The sequence below is a fragment of the Podarcis melisellensis genome (assembly GCF_964234715.1).
Source record: "Podarcis melisellensis genome assembly, chromosome: 5".
Lineage (NCBI taxonomy): Eukaryota > Metazoa > Chordata > Lepidosauria > Squamata > Lacertidae > Podarcis > Podarcis melisellensis.
In genome coordinates this window covers 5,436,595-5,458,925 of record NC_138537.1, presented here as the reverse complement: position 1 = coordinate 5,458,925, position 22,331 = coordinate 5,436,595, and the positions used below count along the sequence as shown (strand labels likewise).

The following is a 22,331-nucleotide window of genomic DNA, read 5'->3' as shown; positions in this document are numbered from 1 at the left end:
TGACCAGTAGCACCTTAGAGACCAAGTAAGTTTGTTCTGGGTATGAGCTTTCGTGTGCATGCACACTTCTTCAGATGCACTGAAACAGAAGTCACCAGACCCTTATATAATGCATATGTAACATACATCGATGTTCTCACCTTGTTTTCATTTCATTCATTTTTTAAAATAGTTTTTATTGAGTTCTGCAGATTTTATATTCATCACAATCAATGTTTTTTTTAAAAAAATGATATATAAACCCCTCCCTCCCCCCCCGCACTCCCCCCAACCTCCTCTTCTGGTTCATTATATCAGTGTTTCCCAACCTTGTGCCTCCAGCTGTTTTTGGCCTACAATTCCCATCATCCCTTGCCACTGGTCTTGCTAGTCAGGGATGATGGGAGTTGTAGGCCAAAAACATCTGGAGGCACAAGGTTGGGAAACACTGCATTATATATTTACTTCTCCTGCCTGTTTTCTTCTACTTTCATTTTATAATCTTTTAATTAAATATTGTTATAATCTTACCAATTTTGTACCATACTTTCCACATTACTTCTTACCCTTTGTTATTTTCCCATTATTACATCTTAACTTTTTTTGCTTGTTTTCTTAATTGCAAGTGTTTACTCAAACCCTGCTAGTGAGTCCACTTCTTTCATTTCATTCATTTATCCAGTTGGGTGATTGTTCCAAACCACCCTGTGGCTTGTACAAAGGGTGGTTTATAAAAGTCAAACATGGAAAAAAGAATGCATAAAATAACACAGTCCCTGAAGTACACAACGAGGTATAACAACCTACAAAACAGTTTATTTATTAAAAGCAGCAGCAGCAGCAACCAGCTGATTTCTCCAACCACGTCTTTTCTCCTCCTAATGCCCACTGAAAAAAGGCGAGTCTTAACCAGCTGCCCAAACCCATAAACCCACCTCCATAGGAAGGGAATTCCAAATGGGAGGAGCCACCACCAAAAGGCCCCTCCCTTCCTGGTCCCCATACCACATCCTTCATCCTGCATAGGGACCATGAAGAGGGACTCTCCTGATGAAGTAAAGCAGTAGTTTCACAATGATAAGATGTAACTGGTTTCTGCTACCCTTTTTGGCTCTAGGATGTTGAATGAAACTCATGGCCCCCATGTGAAAATCTGGGGAAAGCAGGCAGTTAGGTCAACATGATCCTGGCAAGCCACCTACCCTGGCAAGGAAGCAATCCTGTATAGCAGGTCAGTATTATTACTACAATACAGACAGCGGCTCAGGCTGAGAGGGTGGTTTGCCAATGAACCAGCCCATGAATGATGAAGTTTGAGCCAGAAAATTGATGTGCGTGGGGCTACAATTTGTGTGAAACCTGAGCTGCTTTCTGGGAAAGCTGCACTCATGCTTGTCCTTCAGGTGAGCGAGCTGTATCTGTCTGTAGCCTGCAAGGACCAGTTTCATTATATGCCAGGTTCTTCGTAAATACATGGTCGACACATGGTTGAAATGGCTTGGTTTATTCCTTATGGAAATTAGGGAAAAGAGCCATGGTAGATCAACTGCTCTGCAGGCAGAAGGTCCCAGGCTGTGTCTGAGAAAAATGAGCCAGAAGAGGAGGACCTTTGGCCTGATCCAGCTAATACCATTCTGTGCAGGAGTTGAAAACAAGTGCTGAATCGTATTGCAAATAAATTAGCAGCTGGAAGACATTCACATCTAGATGATAATAATAATAATAATAATAATAATAATAATAATAATAATAATAATAATAATAATAATTTATTATTTATACCCCGCCCATCTGGCTGGGCTTCCCCAGCCACTCTGGGCGGCTGAAGGGAAGTTTTGCTTCTGCACATGATTCTGGCAAACTGTTCTAAGCTGAAACATTCCTTCCTCACCCTAGAATGTTCAGTTCACATTGAGTTCATGAAAACATTGTACCCTGACCTGTTCTTAATGCATGATTGACCACACCTACGGATGAATGCTATATCAATCACTAGTAATAGTTTAAGTCTTGCTATATCAATCACTAGTAATAGTTTAATAAGGAGGTTTTCACGCCTGTCCAATTCTGTGTTCCCTTTCCCACCCTTTAATCTATTGATGATTAATGCTTATATGCAACCTTTGCATTGTATTTGTGTTAACCAATCAGCAACAAGCACATACATGGCAATGCTGTAATATTCAATAAAAGAGACTCCCCGAGACATGCTCGAGAGATGCCTCCCATATGACACTGGTCAAAAAAAATTTCCAAAAAATTTTTAAAATACTGTAATACATAAAAAAAAAGCTTCCCTAAACAGGGCTGCCTTCAGTTCACTGTTGAGTTTGGTTAGAAAGCCATGTACCCACAGAGGAGTTCCTGTTCAGCAACATCAGATTTCTTAACCAATGCAGTTGAGTCTTCTCCATCAGGATTCATGGGAAAGTAGCTTGGTTCATGGATCATTGCCTTGTTGTGGCGAAGGGGCTTGAATAACTCAGAGAAGCTATGGGCTATGCCTTGCAGGGCCACCCAAGACGGACAAGTCATAGTGGAGAGTTTTGACTAAACATGATCCACCTGGAGCAGGAACCGGCAAGCCACTCCAGTATCCCTGCCAAGAAAACTCCATGGACAAAGACAACAGGCATATAAAAGTTATGACGCCTCAGGTTGGAAGGCATCCAACATGCTACTGAGGAAGAGCAGAGGACAAGTACAAGTAGATTCAGAGCTGATGAAGCGCCTGGGCCAAAGCTGAAAGGTTGCTCAGTTGCAGATATACCTGGAAGCGAAAGGAAAATCCAATGCTGTAAAAAAAGATATTGCATAGGAACCTGGAATGTAAGAACCATGAACCTTGGTAAGTTGGATGTGGTCAAAAATGAGATGGCAAGAATAAATATTGACATTCTGGACATCAGTGAACTAAAATGGACAGGAATGGGCGAATGTTCAGATGACCATCATGTCTACTACTGTGGGCAAGAATCCGGTAAAAGAAATGGAGTGGCCCTCATAGTCAACAAAAGAGTGGCGAAAGCTGTACTGGGATGCAATCTCAAAAATGACAGAATGATCTCGATATGAATCCAAGGCAGAACTTTTAACATCACAGTAATCCAAGTTTATGCACCAACTACCGGTGCTGAAGAAACTGAAATTGACCAGTTCTATGAAGACTTAGAACATGTTCTAGAAATGACACCAAAGAAGGATGTTCTTCTCATTATATGGGATTAGAATGCTAAAGTAGGGAGTCAAGAGATAAACGGAACAACTGGCAAGTTTGGCCTTGGAGTTCAAAACGAAGCAGGGCAAAGGCTAATAGAATTCTGCCAAGAGAACAAGCTGGTCATCACAAGCACTCTTTTCTTTCCAATTCTTAAACGAGCAATGCAAAGAAATAGAGGAAAACAACAGAATGGGAAAAACCAGAGATCTGTTCAAGAAAATTGGAGATATGAAAGGAGCATTTCGTACAAAGATTACCATAATAAAGGACAAAAGTGGAAAGGACCTAACAGAAGCAGAAGACATCAAGAAGAGGTGGCAAGATGTCCTCTCTCACCACTTAAGATCAATAAGAGTGAGTCAATAAAGGGGGTAACAGTCGGTCGAAATGAATATAAGGTAAAGGCTTTTGCCGATGACTTGGTTATAACAGTGGAAGAACCCCTAACAAGTCTTAAAGAGGTATTAGAAGAAATAGAACAGTTTGGTCAAGTTGCAGGTTTTAAATTGAATAAGAAAAAAACTAAGATAATTGCTAAGAATATGGAACAGGAATTGATTGAAAGAATGCAGCAACAAACAGGTATAGAAGTGGTCAAGAAAGTGAAATATTTAGGAATTTGGTTAACCCCCCAAAATATTGATTTATTTCAAAATAATTACACACCAATGTGGAATAAAATTAAGAGAGACTTAGAGGTGTGGGGGAGGCTGAAGTTATCATTTTGGGGAAGAATTTCAACGATTAAGATGAGTGTGTTACCGAAGATGTTATTTTTATTTCAGACAATTCCGATAATTAAAGGGGCCGTGATATTTAAAGAATGCCAAAGGATAATTTCAAGGTATATCTGGCAGGGTAAGAAGCCGAGAATACAATTTAAGTTATTAACAGATGCTAAAGAAAGAGGAGGCTTCGCCTTGCTGGACTTGAAATTATATTATGAAGCATCATGCCTCTGTTGGTTGAAAGAATGGATGAAATTAGAAAATACAGAATTGTTGGATTTGGAAGGATTTGATAACAGATTCGGCTGGCATGCATATTTATGGTATGATAAGAAAAAAGTTGATAAAGGATTTGAAAACCACATCTTTCGAAGATCTCTTATAGAAGTTTGGGATAGGTATAAAAACCAATTGGAACAAAAAAAACCCACATTGGTTGTCTCCGTTGGAGGTGATGAGCGTGAAGAAAATCAATATGAGTGGGAGGTGGATAACATGTGGGAACTTAATAATTAAAGACGGGGGTAAATGGAAATTAAAATCATATGATGAAGTGAAAGAGTATGTTAATGACTGGCTGCATTATTTTCAGATTAATGAAATGTTTAAAAAAGATGTTAGAGAAAAAGGTTTTGCTGAAAAAGAATCAAAGTTTCAACAAGAAATATTGAAGAATGATTTAATTTTTTTGTCTAAAATGTATAAATTGCTGCTTGAATGGTATACAAAGGATGAGGAGGTTAAATTGGTTATGATTCATTGGGCCAAAGATTGTGGGTACAACATACAATTAAATGATTGGACAAAATTGTGGAATGAAGGATTAAAATTTACTGCTTGTACTGCATTAAAAGAAAATGTGAAGAAAATGATATATAGATGGTATATCACATCAGTAAAGTTAGCAAAAATGTATAAAGTAAGTAATAAGTGTTGGAAATGTAAGGAAAAAGAGGGAACATTTTATCATATGTGGTGGGAGTGTAAAAAGGTAAAATGCTTCTGCGAGATGATATATAATGAGAGAAAAAAAATGTTGAAATATACATTTATAAAGAAGCCAGAGGCATTTCTTTTAGGAATAATGGGAAATGAAATTAATAAGAAAGAATATAGGTTGTTTTTATATGCTGTAACAGCAGCAAGAATATTATTGGCCCAGAAATGGAAACAAGAAGAATTACCTACAATGGAAGAGTGGAGAATGAAACTAATGGACTACGCAGAACTTGAGTTGATGGAAGTCCAAAAAGATTGTATTGGTGATAAAGTGGATGTTTTTTAAAAATAATTTTGTATTGTAAAAATTAATAAAAATATATTTTTAAAAAGGTGGCAAGAATACACAGAGAAATTATACCAGAAAGATATGGATGTCTCGTACACCCCCGGTAGTGTGGCTGTTGACCTTGAGCCAGACATCCTGGAGAGTGAAGTCAAATGGACATTAGAAAGCATTGCTAATAACAAGGCCAGTGGAAGTGATGATATTCCAGCTGAACTATTTAACATTTTAAAAGATGATGCTGTTAAGGTGCCAGCAAGTTTGGAAAACTCAGCAGTGGCCAAAGGATTGGAGAAGATGAGTCTACATCTCAATCCCAAATAAGGACAGTGCCAAAGAATGCTCCAACTACCGCACAATTGCACTCATTTCACACGCTAGCAAGATTATGCTTAAAATTCTACAAGGCAGCTTTAAGCAGTATGTGGACCGAGAACTCCCAGAAGTGCAAGCTGGATTTCAAAGGGGCAGAGGAACCAGAGACCAAATTGCATACATGTGCTGGATTATGGAAAAAGCTAGAGAGTTCCAGAAAAACATCTACTTCTGCTTCATTGGCAAACTATAGCAAGTTCTTAAAGAAATGGGAGTGCCTGATGACCTCATCTGTCCCCCGAGAAATCTCTATGTGGGACAGGAAGCTACAGTTAGAACTGGATATGGAATAACTGATTGATTCAAAATTGGGAAAAGAGTACGACAAGGCTGTATATTGTCTCCCTGCTTATTTAACTTATATGCAGAATTCATCATGTGAAAGGCTAGATTGGATGAATCACAAACTGGATTTAAGATTGCCGGAAGAAATATCAACAACCTCATATATGCAGATGACACAACCTTAATAGCAGAAAGTGAGGAGGAATTAAATAACCTTTTAATGAGGATGAAAGAGGAGAGCGCAAAATATCTTCTGAAGCTCAACATCAAAAAAACTAAGATCATTGCTACTGGTCCCATCACTTCCTGGCAAATAGAAGGGGAAGAAATGGAGGCAGTGAGAGGTTTTACTTTCTTGGGTTCCATGATCACTGCAGATGGTAACACCAGTCACAAAATTAAGACGCCTGCTTCTTGGAAGTAAAGCAATGACAAACCTAGACAGCATCTTAAAAAGCAAAGACATCACCTTGCTGACAAAGGTCCGTATAGTTAAAACTATGGTTTTCCCAGTAGTGATGTATGGAAGTGAGAGCTGGACCATAAAGAAGGCTGATCGCCGAAGAATTGATGTTTTTGAATTCTGGTGCTGGAGGAGACTCTTGAGAGTCTCATGGACTGCAAGAAGATCAAACCTCTCCATTCTTAAGGAAATCAGCCCTGAGTGCTCACTGGAAGGACAGATCCTGAAGCTGAGGCTCCAATACTTTGGGCACCTCATGAGAAGAGAAGACTCCCTGGAAAAGATCCTGATGCTGGGAAAGGTGGAGGGGACAAGGAGAAGGGGACGATAGAGGACGAGATGGCTGGGCAGTGTTCTTGAAGCTACGAACATGAGTTTGACCAAACTGCGGGAGGCAGTGGAAGACAGGAGTGCCTGGTGTGCTCTGGTCCAGGGGGTCACAAAGAGCCGGACACGACTAAACGACTAAACAACAACAGCTTGGTTTGGTGACGTCTGCTTCTAGGCTCTCTGGGCTAGCCTCTTGTTCCTTCTTCTAAGCTGTAGCCTTGCGAGGAACAGCACAGATCATGTAAGGATACGGTTGCACAGCTAACCCTCCTCTCACAGCGTTTGTGTTGATCTCCTGCACGCCATCAGGCAGCTGTAACGTGAACGCTTGCAGCAGGTTAGTGAAGAAAAGGAAAATCTCCATCCTCGCCAGATTTTCCCCGAAACAGAGACGCTTCCCTAAGGAAGGAGATATTACCCACTGTAATAACTGGACAGCTTAGGGTGACCAACAACATAAGGTTTTCCAAGAGATTTCGCCCATGTTGTGTTGACGTCTCTAGTCTAGGGATTGGGATACCTCAGGCCTAAGGTATGCGGCCCTTAAGACCTCTCTACCTGGCCCTTAGAGCTCCCCCCAGATCCCATGCCCTCCTGAGTCGCACCATTCAACAACCCTCCTTCATACCCTTTTTGGGTGTGTTTGCCAGGATTTGGGGATACAGAGGGAGTGTGCGTAGAAAACTGTCACAAGGCAACATCTGTATTCGCTGCCCTGCCCACATTTGTATCTTGCCCCAAAGGAAATGTGGCCCTTGGTTTGAAAAAATGTAGCTCCACCCTTCCTTGCTCTAGCCCAGTGTTTCCCAACATTGGGTCTCCAGCTGCCTTTGAACTACAAAGCCACTTCCAGCCTGCCCAGGAGGTGGGTTTGCGGGCTTCACGCCCACCCCCACATGAGCGGGGGCTGGTTTCAGCCCCCGTGAGAGCAGGGGAATCCCGGCCGCATCTCCCCCCCCCCCGCAGCCAGCCAATCGGCTGGCTGGGGGGGGGGCATGGCCTGCCCTATTTAGGGCCGGTGCAGAGGGGGCTCGCCCTCTTTTCGTTGGCTAGCCCCCACGTTTTCCCACCCTCCCTCCCTTTGGGTAGGCTTTAGGTAGGTCTCTGACTTTGCTATGGACTTCGGTCTGTCGCCGCAAGGGGCACGGTAGGAATTTTTCCCAATTGGCAATTTACAGCCATTTGGTTTTTCGCCTACCTCGTAGCAACTCGTCACAACTCCTCGGCATTGGCGGTTAGGCATTGGTAAGAAGGGATTAAGAGGATGTGTATGTGGGGGAGGAACGCCATCACCTCCCTCCAGTGAACGAAGGGTGGTCTGATAAAGGACTCTGGGGGGGGGTGTGGCCCTGTCCGAAGCCTATGGAGGTGTGGGCCAAAGGCACGCCCCAAAGCGTTGACCCGGGGGAGCTCCTAGTCAACGTGCCTCGGCAGGAGACTCCCCCAATATAGTGTTAACCCTTCCCCGTGTCTCCAGCAAATGGGCTGGAGCCGGATAGTCGTTAGGACCAATGCCTAAGCCAATGCCTCTCATTCCTGAATTCAATAAAGTTGTGGCCTAATTCGCCCATTTAACCTTAAATTATGGTGTCTTGTGTCTTTATTTATCCTGGTGGGGGGCGGGAACTCACCACGCAACCCCCATCATCCCCAGCTAGCAGGACCCGTGGTCAGGGATGATGGGAATTGTAGTCCAAAAATAGCTGGAGACCCCAGGTTGGGAAACTCTGCTCTAGAACCAGCCATTCCAGTGCACTCTGCACTGAATGGCAAGTCACATTTACCTATTGAAAATGGAATGAAGGCGTCTCTGACGAAGAAGTTCCCTTCTTTATCCAGGAAGTGGTTTGGGTTGAACTGGTAAGGCGTCTCCCACTCTTCAGGGTCATATAGCGCAGATGCTATATCAGGAATAATTACAGTATCCTGCAAAGAGAGACACAAACTGCCTGAGTTTAACCCGGCCTTCGGACCGCTGTATAATGCTGCTTTTGATACCTTGAGTTGCCAGATAAATAGAAAGGGAGGAGAGCTCTGGTAGGCTGGGACGGCTGGTAGACATGCATGGAAGGAATCCTGTAATTTTCCCAAGGCTCAGATTTTGATCCAAGCCAGTGAAGAATCCAGCTCTCATTTAATATGGGCATCTGTGACTCCTGAAATTCTTCTCTGAGCCCAGCTCAGGAAAACATTATAGGAGTGCAGGAAGTCAGACTACTGCACCATTTCTTTCATTATGATTGTTTTGTACGCCTTTAATCGGTATTTTAGGTGGGCTTTGTTATCATTGTACTCAGTGCTATTCTTCTAGAAAAAGAGGTGAAGGAACTCACCATGAATACCTCGCTTGTTCTCTTACAATGGCAATGGCACCCACCTGAGAGGTGCCAGAACTGATTTCCAGTGAGTTCTGGCTGAAAAAAAGAGCCCTGATTGTACTTTGTATTATGATGTATTTGTTAGCAGCCTGGGGATTCATTTGTGAGGAAGTGTGGAGTATAAATAAACCAGGGAGACTTGATCTGCTGGGCACATTCTGCCCATTATCTAGAAGACTCTCATCAGTCTAGCTATTGGCAGGATGTGCACTAAATTTAAATTTTGTTGTTGGGGGGGGGGAGTTCTGTACCTTTTTCATGGGAAAACCAAAAATAGTTGCATCCTTTGCACATTGCCTGAAATTTCCAACCAAGAGAACGTATTTGTAGCGCTGGATTTCATGAATGACAGCATTGGTGTAGGGCAGGTTCATCCGATCCTCATAGGAGATGCATTGGGAACGTGTCACGGCAGCATCAATTTCGGCCTGAACTTTCTCTGTGGAATCATGTTCACATTTAGAACCAAAGCAATCTTACTACGATGACCGCGCAGCTCTATAAACCCTACGGCATCCTCAGTCCATAAAGACATTTGTAATTGAGGTGGAAATGAATCCCTAAGGCTATGGGTGGGGATGAAATTTTGCTTGATTTGCATACGAATTCCCATTTCGCCCCTTTCAAAACAATACAAGTACCAAAACACAACTACTCTTCAAAATGTGCCCTTCTCCAAGTCATTTGATTTGACCTAATTTAATAATAAAAGTGATTCCTGCATCAGAGAGGGTTTGAAGAGAGACCCTTGGGTCCCTCCCATCTCTACAATTCTATCATTCTATGGTTTCCATCCCACATTTGCAACAACATTATTGAGTGCAAAGTGGCTCACAACTAGCAACAGCATTAAAAATTAACAAACATTACAATCTCTATAATCATATAAAAAACACAACAGTGTATAAATAAGGCAAACAAACAAACAAACAAACAAACAAACAAACACAAATTCATCAAACAATTAATGCATTCCAACACAAGCTCAGAGTGATTCAAAGTATCAGAAATGGCCGCTGAGCACCAGCCTTGAATGTCATGCAATTCCCCAATAGAAAATGTGTACAGAAATATGTGTATTAGGGAAAGGTGTGCCTGTCATAGTTAAAATAACAGGGGGGGGGAATGCTTCATATTATTTAGATATTGCAAAAGTATCTAAATTAGGCAAACACTGCATACAAAAATGTGGTTTTGGGGGAAGAAATACGCACTTAAAATGCCGACAGATTTTCATGAGGACTAGGAGTGTGGGGCAGGGAGTGGAATTTGCAAACTGGTGCAGAAATACAGAGACCTGAAGACTGGGAAAAAGAGAGAAATTGTGTATATTTCTCCAAATATACACATTTTGACAGTAATACAATATGGTGACCATGGACACCATAAAGGTAAAGGTACCCCTGCCCGTACGGGCCAGTTGTGTCCGACTCTGGGGTTGCGCGCCCATCTCGCTTAAGAGGCCGGGGGCCAACGCTGTCCGGAGACACTTCCGGGTCACGTTGCCAGCGTGACAAAGCTGCTCTGGCGAGCCGGCACCAGCGCAGCACACGGAAACGCCGTTTACCTCCTGCTATAAAGCGGTACCTATTTATCTACTTGCACTTAGGGGTGCTTTCGAACTGCTAGGTGGGCAGGAGCTGGGACTGAAAGACGGGAGCTCACCCCACCGCGGGGATTCGAACCGCCGACCATACGATCGGCAAGTCCTAGGCACTGAGGTTTTGCCCACAGCGCCACCCGCGTCCCTCATGGACACCATATTGAGTTCCAAATCAGGGGGGCAGAAAGACATACTGAAAACCGATGGTGCCATCAGGACAGGACTTTATACCAGAAGATACAATGAGTTGCCCAGCTGTTACATGTTGGTGTGGGTGTACGGAAATGCTTAGGAACTTTTCAAACCAACAATGAATATGTGGGTTTTCTCTCTCACACACCCCACATTAAAAAAACTGTACTTGATTTGGGCCACGGCCCTCTGCCGCTTTTCCGGTGCCCAGCTGCTGCACAAACTCCCTCTGGACCGAAACATTTCAAGAGCATTGAAATCCCGGCTCTCACCTTGGATGTCTGGATAAACCACCATGAAGAGCAGAGCCCAGCACAAAGTGGATGAACCAGTATCTGTCCCGGCTGTGAAGAGGTCATAAATGACGTGAACCAAGTTGGTTTCGTCAAAGGTCGATTCGGGGTCATCCTTCTTCTGTTGTCGACAATGAATATATATTGATTTATTGCACGGATATCCCATCTTTGTTCTCCAAGCAGCTCAAGTGGTACATGGTTCTCCCCCTCCTCATTTAATCTCCACAACACCCCTGTGAGGTAGGCTAGGCTGTGAGGGGCCATGGTCACTGGGTGAGCTGAGTGGGGATTCGAATCCTGGTCTCCCAAGTAGTAGTCCAACACTAGACAAATTCATTATTTTATTCCTTTTGTAAACTGCTTTGAGTTTTTTGGTGGGAGTTCTTTTTTTTTTAACTATCAAGCAGTATATAAATCTTATGAAATACCGTATTTTTTGCTCTATAAGACTCACTTTTTCCCTCCTAAAAAATAAGGGGAAATGTGTGTGCGTCTTATGGGGCGAATGCAGGCTGTGCAGCTATCCCAGAAGCCAGAACAGCAAGAGGGATCACTGCTTTCGCTGCGCAGCGGTTGCTCTTGCTGTTCTGGCTTCTGGGATTCAGAATATTTTTTTTTCTTGTTTTCCTCCTCCAAAAACTAGGTCTTATGGTCTGGTGCGTCTTATAGAGCGAAAAATACAGTAAATAAACCCATAAGCTGATGCAGAAACGTGGCAAACTGGACTTGAGGCTAAGAAAGAAGAAGAGAAAATCAAAACTGGCAGACTCATACATCCATGCTTTGGACAGAGCCCATCAACCTACAGAGAATGGTGTTCCTTCGGGGCCCTGGAGGTGTCTCCATTCCAACAGCCCCCCAACCCAACAGCCACTTACTTTATTTATTTCATCCAGATAGAAGTCAATGAAATCCCGCGGTTCATCTGTTTCCCTCTTCTCCTTGTGCCTTCTGATCTCACTCCTTCCAAATGAATGGATGTGCTCCAAGCATGAGAAGGCCTTCTGGTGGGGTCCTGGGAGGTGGCGCATCAGCCACGGAAACAGTTCGTACAACTGGAGGGGGAGAGAGAGAACGTAAGGAGAGTCCTGAATCTTGATCAGGCCAATGGCCCGTCTAGTCCAGCGTCCTGTTCTCACAGCGGCCAACCAGATGCCTCAATGGGCATCTTTTTCTTCAAGGAGCTCAAGGCAGTGGACATGGTTCCCTCCTCATTTACGGTAATCCCTACAATAGCCCTGTGAGGTAGGTTAGGCTGAGATGCAGTGACTGGCCCTTGGTCACCCAAGGAGCTCCATGGCCAAGTGGGGATTTGAACCTAGGTCTCCCCGGTCTTAGTCTGACACTCTAAGTACGGCTCCACATTGGCTCAGGTGTCCCACTCCTTATTTCTCTTCGTTGGATTGCTGACTCTAAGTAGGCCTGAGGTGTCCCATCAAGCTTTCACAAATGGAATCAACTTTTCGCCTGCACATTCTCCCTGGTGGCTGGTACCTCCCTCAAATGGAAGAAGGATCAGGCCAGGCAAGAGGTGGCATGAAAGTGCCTTGCAAAACTGGTAAGATTGTGTGTGTGGTGTGCGCGCGCGCACACACACACATATGCATATACAAATACTCAGAGACTACTACTACTAATAATAATAATTATACCCCACCCATCTGTCTGGGTTCCCCCAGCCACTCTGGGTGGCTCCCAACAGATTAAAAACAGAATAAAACATCAAACATTAAAAACTTCCCTAAACAGGGCTGCCTACAGATGTCTTCTAAAAGTCAGATAGTTGCTTATTTCCTTGACCTCTTAAGGGAGGGCGTTCCACAGGGCGGGTGCCACTACCGAGAAGGCCCTCTGCCTGGTTTCCTGTAACCTCACATCTTGCAGTGTGGGAACCGCCAGAACGCCCTCAGCGCTGGACCTCAGTGTCCGGTCTGGGTGATGGGGGTGGAGACGCTCCTTCACACTAGGGGCTGCTCCCTGCCACTTGCATTGCTCACCAACCCCACTTACCTGCAACCCTCTCCCTTTAAACATCATCCTAACCCCCATCCCCTCACTGCTTATCAGCTGCTGTGCAAACTGCAGGATGATGACATTTTGTCTTGCAATAATATAACATAGCAAAATAGCAAAGTCGCTCACCAAATGAAATGTGGAGAGGAAAAAATGTGCTTCGTACTCAATGCATTCTATCAGCTTCTGATACACTTTGTCTTCAATGTCGAAAGGGTGTCCAAAAATTACGTTGGAGATCACACTACAGAAGGCATGGAAGAGGGGGGTTCTAGGGTCTACAGATTCGCCTAGAAAAATACAGGTGTCCTCTGTCACAATGAACACTCTGAGCAGTGTTGAATGTGTGTTGGAAAGGTCACTTACAGTTTATCTGCATAATCGTTCAGCTCCTGCTCCCTTCTAAGAACAACTTGTTTTGCTCTTCTTTTAACCATATTGCTCCTTTAAGCCTTCTGATCACAGGGGGAAAGGAATCCACCCCAAGGGGCCAACTTTGACAAGTGGCCAGGGCAACCTACCTGCCAATCACCTGGCATCATTGTGGCACCAGGTGGACACACAGCAGATAGAAACAGGCTGCACACCCCCTGTGACCTGATTGCTTCTCCATGCAGCCACTCCTGGGCCTTTATTCTGACCCAGCAAAACTGTTCACATTCCCCGGTTAACACCAGTCCTCATGGATGCACAGCCTGATGCAGCCTTCAACCTGGTTCCCTCCAGATGTTTTGTACAACAATACCCATCAGCCCTTGTCAGTGTAGACAAGAGCTGTTTGGCAGTGGAGCAGACTCCCTGGGCAGCTGGAGTCAGCAATAACTCACACGGCTCCAGCAAAGTTAATTCTTTATTCAAAAAAACACAGACAGCTCAGGAGGCCAGACCTAGCACAGCAACGCTTCCTGGTAGGATTTGTCGCTATGAGGTAGTTTCAAGGACTCAAAGTCCCCTGTTTCCCACAGCTCCCTAAGTCTCCTCCTTCTCTGGTTCCTTCCCAAGCAATCTGAGGCTCCATCATCTTGCCTGTCTTCACTCATCCCTCTTCTGGGAGACCAGCGGGGAGAGGAGCTGGTCACAGCAGGAAGAAGAGTCCTCCTGGCTTCTGCAGCAGCCAGCCTCATCTCTGCCTCTTGCCCTCTCTCTTCGCCAGCCTCTGCTTCTGCTTCTGCCTCTGGATTGCTCTCTGCCTCAGCCTCTTCCTGCTCACTAAACCCTGCTGCCTCTTCAGCTTCCGACACCTCCTCTTCCAAGTCTTCTCCCACTCATCACCATCCCACCACCACTCCCTGGGCTCTGAGGCTTCTTCCCTTGGGAGTTCCCCAGCTGGTGCCTCCCATCAGTCCTCTGCATCCCACCAGTCCATGACAGATGGCCATACGTCAAGGACTCTTTAGCTGTGATTCCTGCATTGCAGGGGGCTGGACTAGATGACCCTTGAGATCCCCTACAAGTCTATGATTCTATGAATGATGGGCATTGCAGTCCAAAATCTAAATCCTTCGAAGACAGAGGTCTTCTAGCTGGGCCAGGATGATATGGGGATGAAGGACCAAATCCCTTCTCTTGCAGGGGCCAATTAGTGTCATTGCCTTCCATTAAGAGTTTGGGTGTAATCCTTGACACCTCCCTTTCCATGGAGGCACAGGATACTGCAACAGCCAAGGCGACATTTTTCCACCTTTGCCACATTAAGCAGTTGGTCCCTTACCTTTCCCGCCCCGACCTGGCCACAGTGATCCATGCGACAGTCACCTCCAGGCTTGATTACTGTAATTCGCTTTACGCGGGGCTGCCCTTGAAGCTGTCCCAGAAACTCCAGCGGGTGCAGAATGCTGCAGCGAGGCTCCTCACGGGGTCTCTGCCATGGGAGCATATTCACCCAGTGCTTTTCAAGCTACACTGGCTCCCAGTGGAGTACAGGGTCAGATTTAAGGTGATGGTTTTGACCTTTAAAGCCCTTCACGGCCAAGGACCCTTGTACCTACAGGACCGCCTCTCCCAGTATGCCCCACAGAGGACCTTAAGGTCCATAAATAGCAACACCCTAGAAGTCCCGGGTTCTAAGGAAGTTAGATTAGCCTCAACCAGAGCCAGGGCCTTTTCAACACTGGCTCCGGCCTGGTGGAACGCTCTATCTCATGAGACCAGGGCCCTGCAGGATCTGATTTCTTTCCGCAGGGCCTGTAAGACAGAGCTGTTCTGCTTGGCCTTTGGCTTGGAATCAATTTGATTCCTTCCCCCTCTTTCGTTTTTCCTTTCTCCTCCTGTGATGAGGCTGCATTTTAATGTTTTAATGCTGTATTTTAATCCTGTTTTTTAAGTTGTATTTCAATCAACTTGTTTTTATTATTGGTTGTTAGCCGCCCTGAGCCCGGTCTTGGCTGAGGAGGGCGGGGTATAAATAAAATTTATTATTATTATTATTAAAACATCTGGAGGGTGCCTGGTTGGTGGTGGCTGATCTGGTTCATTCCCAGTGTTAGGCAAACTGCCTTAGAATCAATGATATTCCTGACCTCTTTTGCTTGCGAAGAACTCCACCATGTGGCTAGCCTCCTCTTGCACACAGAGCTCCATGCTTCTTCTTCCAAGGCCCAGCGATCGGAGCACAGCTATCCCAAAACGCCGCTGCTCCTTCCAGGTGTGGCCACTTGAAAACAGGATACCTAAGGGCAGCAAGATATTCTTGTTCAGAAATGAATTTTCCAAGCCAACCATCTGTATAAAACATGGCAGCTGCTCGACTGCTGTGCTTTATTCCAATGCACCATCCGCAGCCTCTCTGCTGCCACCTGCTGGAGTTCCCTCTTGCAACACACCCCCAGCTCTGAAATTCTAAGTCTACGAGAACCCTGCTCATTGGTTGCACCCCTGAACTGACTGTGAGTAAGGCCTAAGGGCACAAACTTCCTTTGGAATAGGTGGATATTGGGAGAAGGTGGGACATTGCATCTGGAGCGGCACAACCCGACACCTTCCTCTGCCCCAGCTGCAACAAAACATGTTTCTCCCACATCGGTCTCTACAGCCACAGCAGGCGCTGTAACTCTCCAACAGCTTGACAAGACGCACTCCTCCATTTTCTCTTGAGATAGACAGATGCCATAACTGCTCCCCGTAAGTTATGCCAGTTTTCTGCAACAGGCTGTGTCAAAAGTGTCTTGCAGCAAACATTCAAAACACCGAAATACAAATATATGAAATACTGAGCATGTCAGTAAATTCAAAAATGACAAAAGCCAACAATTTAACAAACGCAGAAGAAATTCAATTTAAAAAACAACAACCAAGGTTTAAGCACATAAATACAAAGCGAAACAAAGGTTAACTAACAATAAAGTTTCTGATTCTCATGTAGTATATTGTAAGTGGACCCACTATTGCTATTGAATGAACACCATTACTTGCACATATTTTCTTTAGGAATTATTATTATTATTATTATTTTATTTGTACCCCTCTCATCTGGCTGGGTTTCCTGAGCCTCTCTGGACAGCCTCCAGCATGTATAAAAATGTACTAAAATGTCAAACATTAAAAAAACTTCCTGATACAGGGCTGCCTTCAGATGTCCTCTAAAAGTTGTGCAGTTCTTTATCTCCTTGACATCTGAGGGGTGGACATTCCACAGAGAACTGTGTATCATGGGAAGACTGCTACCCAGATATCCCAATGGGAGTCCCAGGTTTCCTGGGTGGGGGCTTGACCCAGAACATAATAGAAGAAGAATAATTTCTTAGACCAGTAGCTCCCAAAGTTGGAATACTAAGTGGCTAGAGGGCGGCAGCTGTCCACTGGAGGTGTAAATGACTACCAGACTTTGAGAAGCTGGCATCACTGAATCAATTTCATTGAATCAATTAAACTAGTTTTAATTGAATTTTATTGTGTTCATATCTTTCTTATTGGGTTGCGGAAAGCACTGTTCTGAGACTCCAATACTTTGGCCACCTCATGAGAAGAGAAGACTCCCTGGAAAAGACCCTGATGTTGGGAAAGATGGAGGCGACAAGGAGAAGGGGACGACAGAGGACGAGGACGGTTGGATAGTGTTCTTGAAGCTACCAACATGAGTTTGACCAAATTGCAGGAGGCAGTGGAAGACAGGAGTGCCTGGCGTGCTCTGGTCCAGGGGGTCACGAAGAGTCAGACACGACTAAACGACTAAACAACAACAACAACATTGAGGTGGGGGCAGTGGGAATGATTTTATGGGTTACACTTACCCTTTGCTTTCATTGTGTCTCTGACAAAGGGAGTTACTACGCGACATGAGGTTTCTTCTGAGTAGTTGCTGAGGACTTGCTTCACCAAACGAAAGCCATTCACAACAATCATCGGCTTGTGCCCAACCCAGATGGTGAAGACCTTCCCGTAAACCTTGGACAACTGTGTAGTTTAAAAAATAAAAAGGCATATATGAGAACAAGAGAGGCATTCGTGGTGAGTTCCGGCACTTCTTTTTGTAGAAAAATAGCACCGGGGACACTAGTCGTCTATATTATTTATATGTAAAGGTAAAAGGACCCCTGACCATTAGGTCCAGTCGTGGCCGACTCTGGGGTTGCGACACTTATCTCGCTTTATTGGCCGAGGGAGCCAGCGTACAGCATACAGGTCATGTGGCCAGCATGACTAAGCTGCTTCTGGCGAACCAGAGCAGCGCACGGAAACACCTTTTACCTTCCTGCCGGAGTAGTACCTATTTATCTACTTGCACTTTGACGTGCTTTCGAACTGCTAGGTTGGCAGGAGCAGGGACCAAGCAACGGGAGCTCACCCCGTCACAGGAATTCGAACCGCCAACCTTCTGATCGGCAAGTCCAAGGATCGGTGGTTTAACCCACAGCACCACTCGCGTCCCATCTATTTATATGTACTGTCCACCAAAATGTGATTCATCATTTCTCCCCTATTCTGTTGTATTGTTGTCTACACTATGTGCAAAATTCAGTATTTTAAACAATAAAATTAAAAAGCATAACTGTATGAGCATAATTAGTGCAGGCAATTGGGTTCAAATAAACATAGCCAACCACCTGCAATGAGTCCCTTCCAGTTGTGCACAGCTGAAAACCTTCTCTGCAACATGACCCAACTAACCCCACGCTTTAGGAAAGTCCATGACTGGTGTGATTTGAGAATCAGGAGCAGTTAAAGCAACAAACTGGGTTTGCAGCATGCTACATTGCATTGCGGGACATGGTAGGCTCTGTGGTCTAAACCACAGAGCCTAGGACTTGCCGATCAGAAGGTCGGCGGTTCGAATTCCCACGACGGGGTGAGCTCCTGTTGTTTGGTCCCAGCTCCTGCCCACCTAGCAGTTCGAAAGCACGTCAAAGTGCAAGTAGATAAATAGGAACCTCTCTGGTCGGAAGATAAACGGCGTTTCCATGTGCTGCTCTGATTTGCCAGAAGTGGCTTAGTCATGCTGGCCACATGACCCGGAAGCTGTACGCTGGTTCTCTCGGCCAATAAAGCGAGATGAGCGCCGTACCTTTACCTTTACATTGCTCTGCATGATTCACCTTGATGACGTGTGCTCAGGACCAACTCCATGGAATTCCACAGCCAAATTGCAACAAAGGGTAATTACATGTTTGTTGCAATGTCATCCAGTTCTTTCCTCTTTTCCAACATTTCCAAACTCCTGGGATAAGCTGATAGTTTTTATTTTATTTTATTATTTTCTATAACACCCTTTATCTGAGGATCACAGAGCACTTTACAATATGAAAACATAAAAACACATAACTGCAAAAACAATACCCCTCCCCTCTTTTAAAGGTTATTTAATTATCCCACTCCAGGTTGTTTAATTATCCAAAGGACGGGGGGATTGTCTAACCCACCTGAGAGTAAATGACCCATTAACAGGGTTGTCCGGAAGCATCCCGTCAGACATTTTTCAAAGCCATTTTAAAGGGTTGAGCTTTACACACAAACAAAAGGAGACATATATTGAGCAATACAGAAATGGAGGTCCATGCACAAGACAAAGGACAGATTGTGGAGGATTCTGCAGCCCAAGGATTCCTTTGTTGTCCACATTTGATCATTATTTAGCTGTAAATCCATGTCCCCTCATTTGAATTTGGCTGAGTCCACATCCCCTTGTATCTGGTGGCAGGGAGTAAGTGGGGGAAACCAGAATATGGCAAGGCTACCTCTTATTCTGAATTGAACTCTGCTTGATTACACAGAACTTCGCATTGTAGGGGGTTGTTTTCCAACTCAACTGCTCTATGATTCTCTGTGACCACCCAGTCAAACTGCCAATTGTTGGGTAAACATCTTCTCTACTTCATTACTAACTTATTTAGTGCATGTACTAGTGCAGCAGATCCCACCGCTACCACCAAAATGTAGTGGATCTCACTGCTGTATACCAATATGTAGTGGATCCCTCCCATGTACACACTCCATAATATGTATTTTTCAACCACCACAGGTTGTGTTTTGGTTCTTCGGTGAGGGGAAAAACTGGGAGACTCAGGCAGAAGTTGAACAAGCAATAAAGATTAATTTAACAGAATGATGTGAATAAAAAAGGGATGTATCGGGAGATAATGCCTTTTCAGGAAACAGTTAACCTATTATTAATTATACTAAATCTAATGGATGGTACAGGCTTCTAATCAAGCACAGCTTCTGTTAAACTTCAGTTGTTCATGTTCCGTTATTACGCTTCAGGCAGATGTCAAAAGTTTCTAGACTAGATGGCAAATGCTCAGCTTATTTCCAGTTACTTCGCTTCAGTTCCTTAACACAGTTGCTTCATGGGGATTTATAGCTTAACACTTTGGCTCCTTAACCATATAATTAGGAAATCTTTATTGAGAGTTCACCACATGAAGCATTACTGCTCAAACCACTCAGTGGCGTAGCGTGGGTTGTCAGCACCCGGGGCAAGGCAAGTAATTTGCACCCCCAACCCGTGGATTTGCACCCCCTAACCCGTGGATTTGCGCCCCCAACCCGTGGATTTGCGCCCCCTAACCCTAACCCCCAGATGTTGCACCCGGTGCAGCCGCCCCCCCTGCACCCCCCACGCTACGCCACTGAAACCACTTGGAAAGAAAGGAAAGTGGCTCCCATATGTTGATTTATAAAGGACCATGATGGAAAATGGAAAATAAGAGATTTTGATGAGATTAAAGATCATTTTCAGAGTTGGCTGCATTATCGACAATTATATGAAACATATAAGGCAGACAGCAAGAAAAGATTCAATTATACAAGGTCTAGGTTTCAAATGAATGTGATTGAAGGGAAAGTGAAACTAATGAAGGCTGCACACAGCATACTGATGGAATGGGAGATGAAAGATGAAGAGGTAGAATCAGACATGATCAAATGGGCACAAGATATAGGTCATAACATCATGATGGAAGATTGCGAAAGGTTATGGAAGATTGATTTAGAATTTAGAGATTGTTCTTTGTTGAAAGAAAATTATATGAAGATGATGTATAGATGGCATATGACACCAGTGCAGCTAGGAAAAATGTATAAAACTAGCTCAAATATGTGTTGGAAGTGTAAGGAAAAGGAGGGGACATTTTACCATACGTGGTGGGATTGTAATGAATTAAAAAATTAGAAACTGAAACAGACAGATTGACCCATTCCCTACTATTTATTTGGTGGAGGGTGGGCGGAATTATAACATGCATTGGAACATGAGTTGGAGTGGACAAGGATGCATATGCCAGGCCACAGGAGCCAACTCCTAAGGGTAGAGGTCCCTTCAACCTCCCCAATAAAATATTTTAGGGGGCCAGGTCCCCCCCCCAAGTTGATGGACACTGCCATTTAAATGATGCGTGTCTTGTGATTGATTATGCGGGATGTGGCTTACCTGGGCCTCCTCAATGTTTTACTCAAGTTGGCACCCCTGTGTCAGGCAGAGTGGAGAGGGAGAGAGGAGGGGAGGTCTTGGAAGGCACAGCAATAAGCAGTTTGCCTTGTGCCCCATAAGTCAGCCTGTGGCCTTCAGGGTTGGGGAAGGACCCCACCCCACATGCCACCAGTAGCCTTCAGGAAACTGGGTCGGTGTCTGGAGCAACAAATAGAGGCCCTTTCTCTGTGACCCAAGGGATCCTGCATTCCCCAGTAGAGCAGATGCTGGGAAGTTCTGCTGCTACACCCTCGTATTAGGAGAAAACCCTTAATATGCAAAAAAGGATACCTTGGAGAGGGTGTCTTGATGCCATCCAGAGCCAAAGCACCACAGGGTCCCCAGGAGAGGAAGCGGAAGTGGTCCAGGTGGGAAGTGGCGCCTTGCCCACTGTAGCTTCAAGAACTGCAGACTCAGGAGAGACACTGCCAGAAGTGCAAGGCAGCTGCTGATCTCCATTGCCACTTAGGTTTAAGCCTCAGCTCTGCTGTGGGATGTCTGAGGCAGGTTGGGTTGCTTTTCATATTCTTCCTACAAAGAAGGCGTTACAGCTTTGCCTCCAGCATTTGTATATTTGTCAATAGTGACAATTACCAAACCTCAAAGGTGTTTCAGACAAGGACGTCAAGTGCCGGTATATCAAGTGCCTTGCAGGAACATTCCAGGAGCAGGTCCAAGCGCTGATGATGAAAAGGAGGACAGAAACATTCCTGAAGAATGCCAAAGCAGATATAATACTTTTACAGCAAACGCATCAGACAAAAGAGATGGTCCATGAACTCAAACTGAGAGGTATAAATAATTATGAGAACGCATATGGTATGTCAAAATCCAGAGGGATAGCAACTACAGTGGAACCTTGAGTTGCGGGTGTAATCTCTCCCGGAGGCACGTCCGCAACTTGAAGTGTTCTTGAAGTGAACTTACCTGCAAATGTTGAGCTGGCATGCATAGCGCGAAGGGCGATGCGCTGGAACGAATTCAAGCCAGCCGTGATGGCGAGAGCAGCCTCTGAGGCTGGTTATCCAGCTGGGGGAGAACGACCTAGCGTACCACAAAGCTATAGACTTGAGATGGAACATTTTTGACGATTTTGCTGATCTGATGGCAGCTTATCCAAACATTACCATCTTGTGGTCCTCGTTGCTCGAGAGGAGGACATGGAGGGATAGTTTGAGCCTGGTTGGAATCAATAAAGCAAGAAAGGTCTTGGAGCAGGCTGTGGCACGTTGAGTGGCGGCTCTGGGTGGGTACGTCATAGGCCACCCAGGCATCCAGTAC

At 44.8% G+C, this 22,331-nt stretch overlaps 2 protein-coding genes across 3 annotated transcripts in view; one reads left to right on the top strand and one right to left on the bottom strand.

Annotated features, from left to right (window-relative positions):
• Nucleotides 1-2,300: 2,300 nt before the first annotated feature.
• On the bottom strand, nt 2,301-21,558 carry LOC309369804 (cytochrome P450 2J2-like). 2 transcript variants are annotated; one of them, XM_081911131.1, is made up of 9 exons: nt 21,342-21,558; nt 17,377-17,539; nt 15,667-15,816; nt 13,277-13,437; nt 12,013-12,189; nt 11,111-11,252; nt 9,295-9,482; nt 8,450-8,591; nt 2,301-2,749 (listed from the first exon to the last, which is right to left on the bottom strand). In XM_081911131.1, exons 1-9 carry the CDS (start codon nt 21,507-21,509, stop codon nt 2,511-2,513), a joined length of 1,530 nt encoding a protein of 509 aa, XP_081767257.1. In that variant the 5' UTR covers nt 21,510-21,558; the 3' UTR covers nt 2,301-2,510. The 2 variants fall into 2 exon arrangements, with proteins under 2 accessions (XP_081767257.1, XP_081767258.1); XM_081911132.1 differs by lacking the exon at nt 2,301-2,749 and adding an exon at nt 6,563-7,064.
• Nucleotides 10,068-22,331, top strand: part of LOC309369827 (cytochrome P450 2J2-like) — a 66,028-nt gene continuing 53,764 nt past the window's right edge. The window contains exon 1 of the mRNA XM_081911172.1: nt 10,068-10,078. The gene's annotated coding sequence lies outside the window, so the exon portion shown is untranslated. The remainder of the gene's footprint in view (nt 10,079-22,331) is intronic.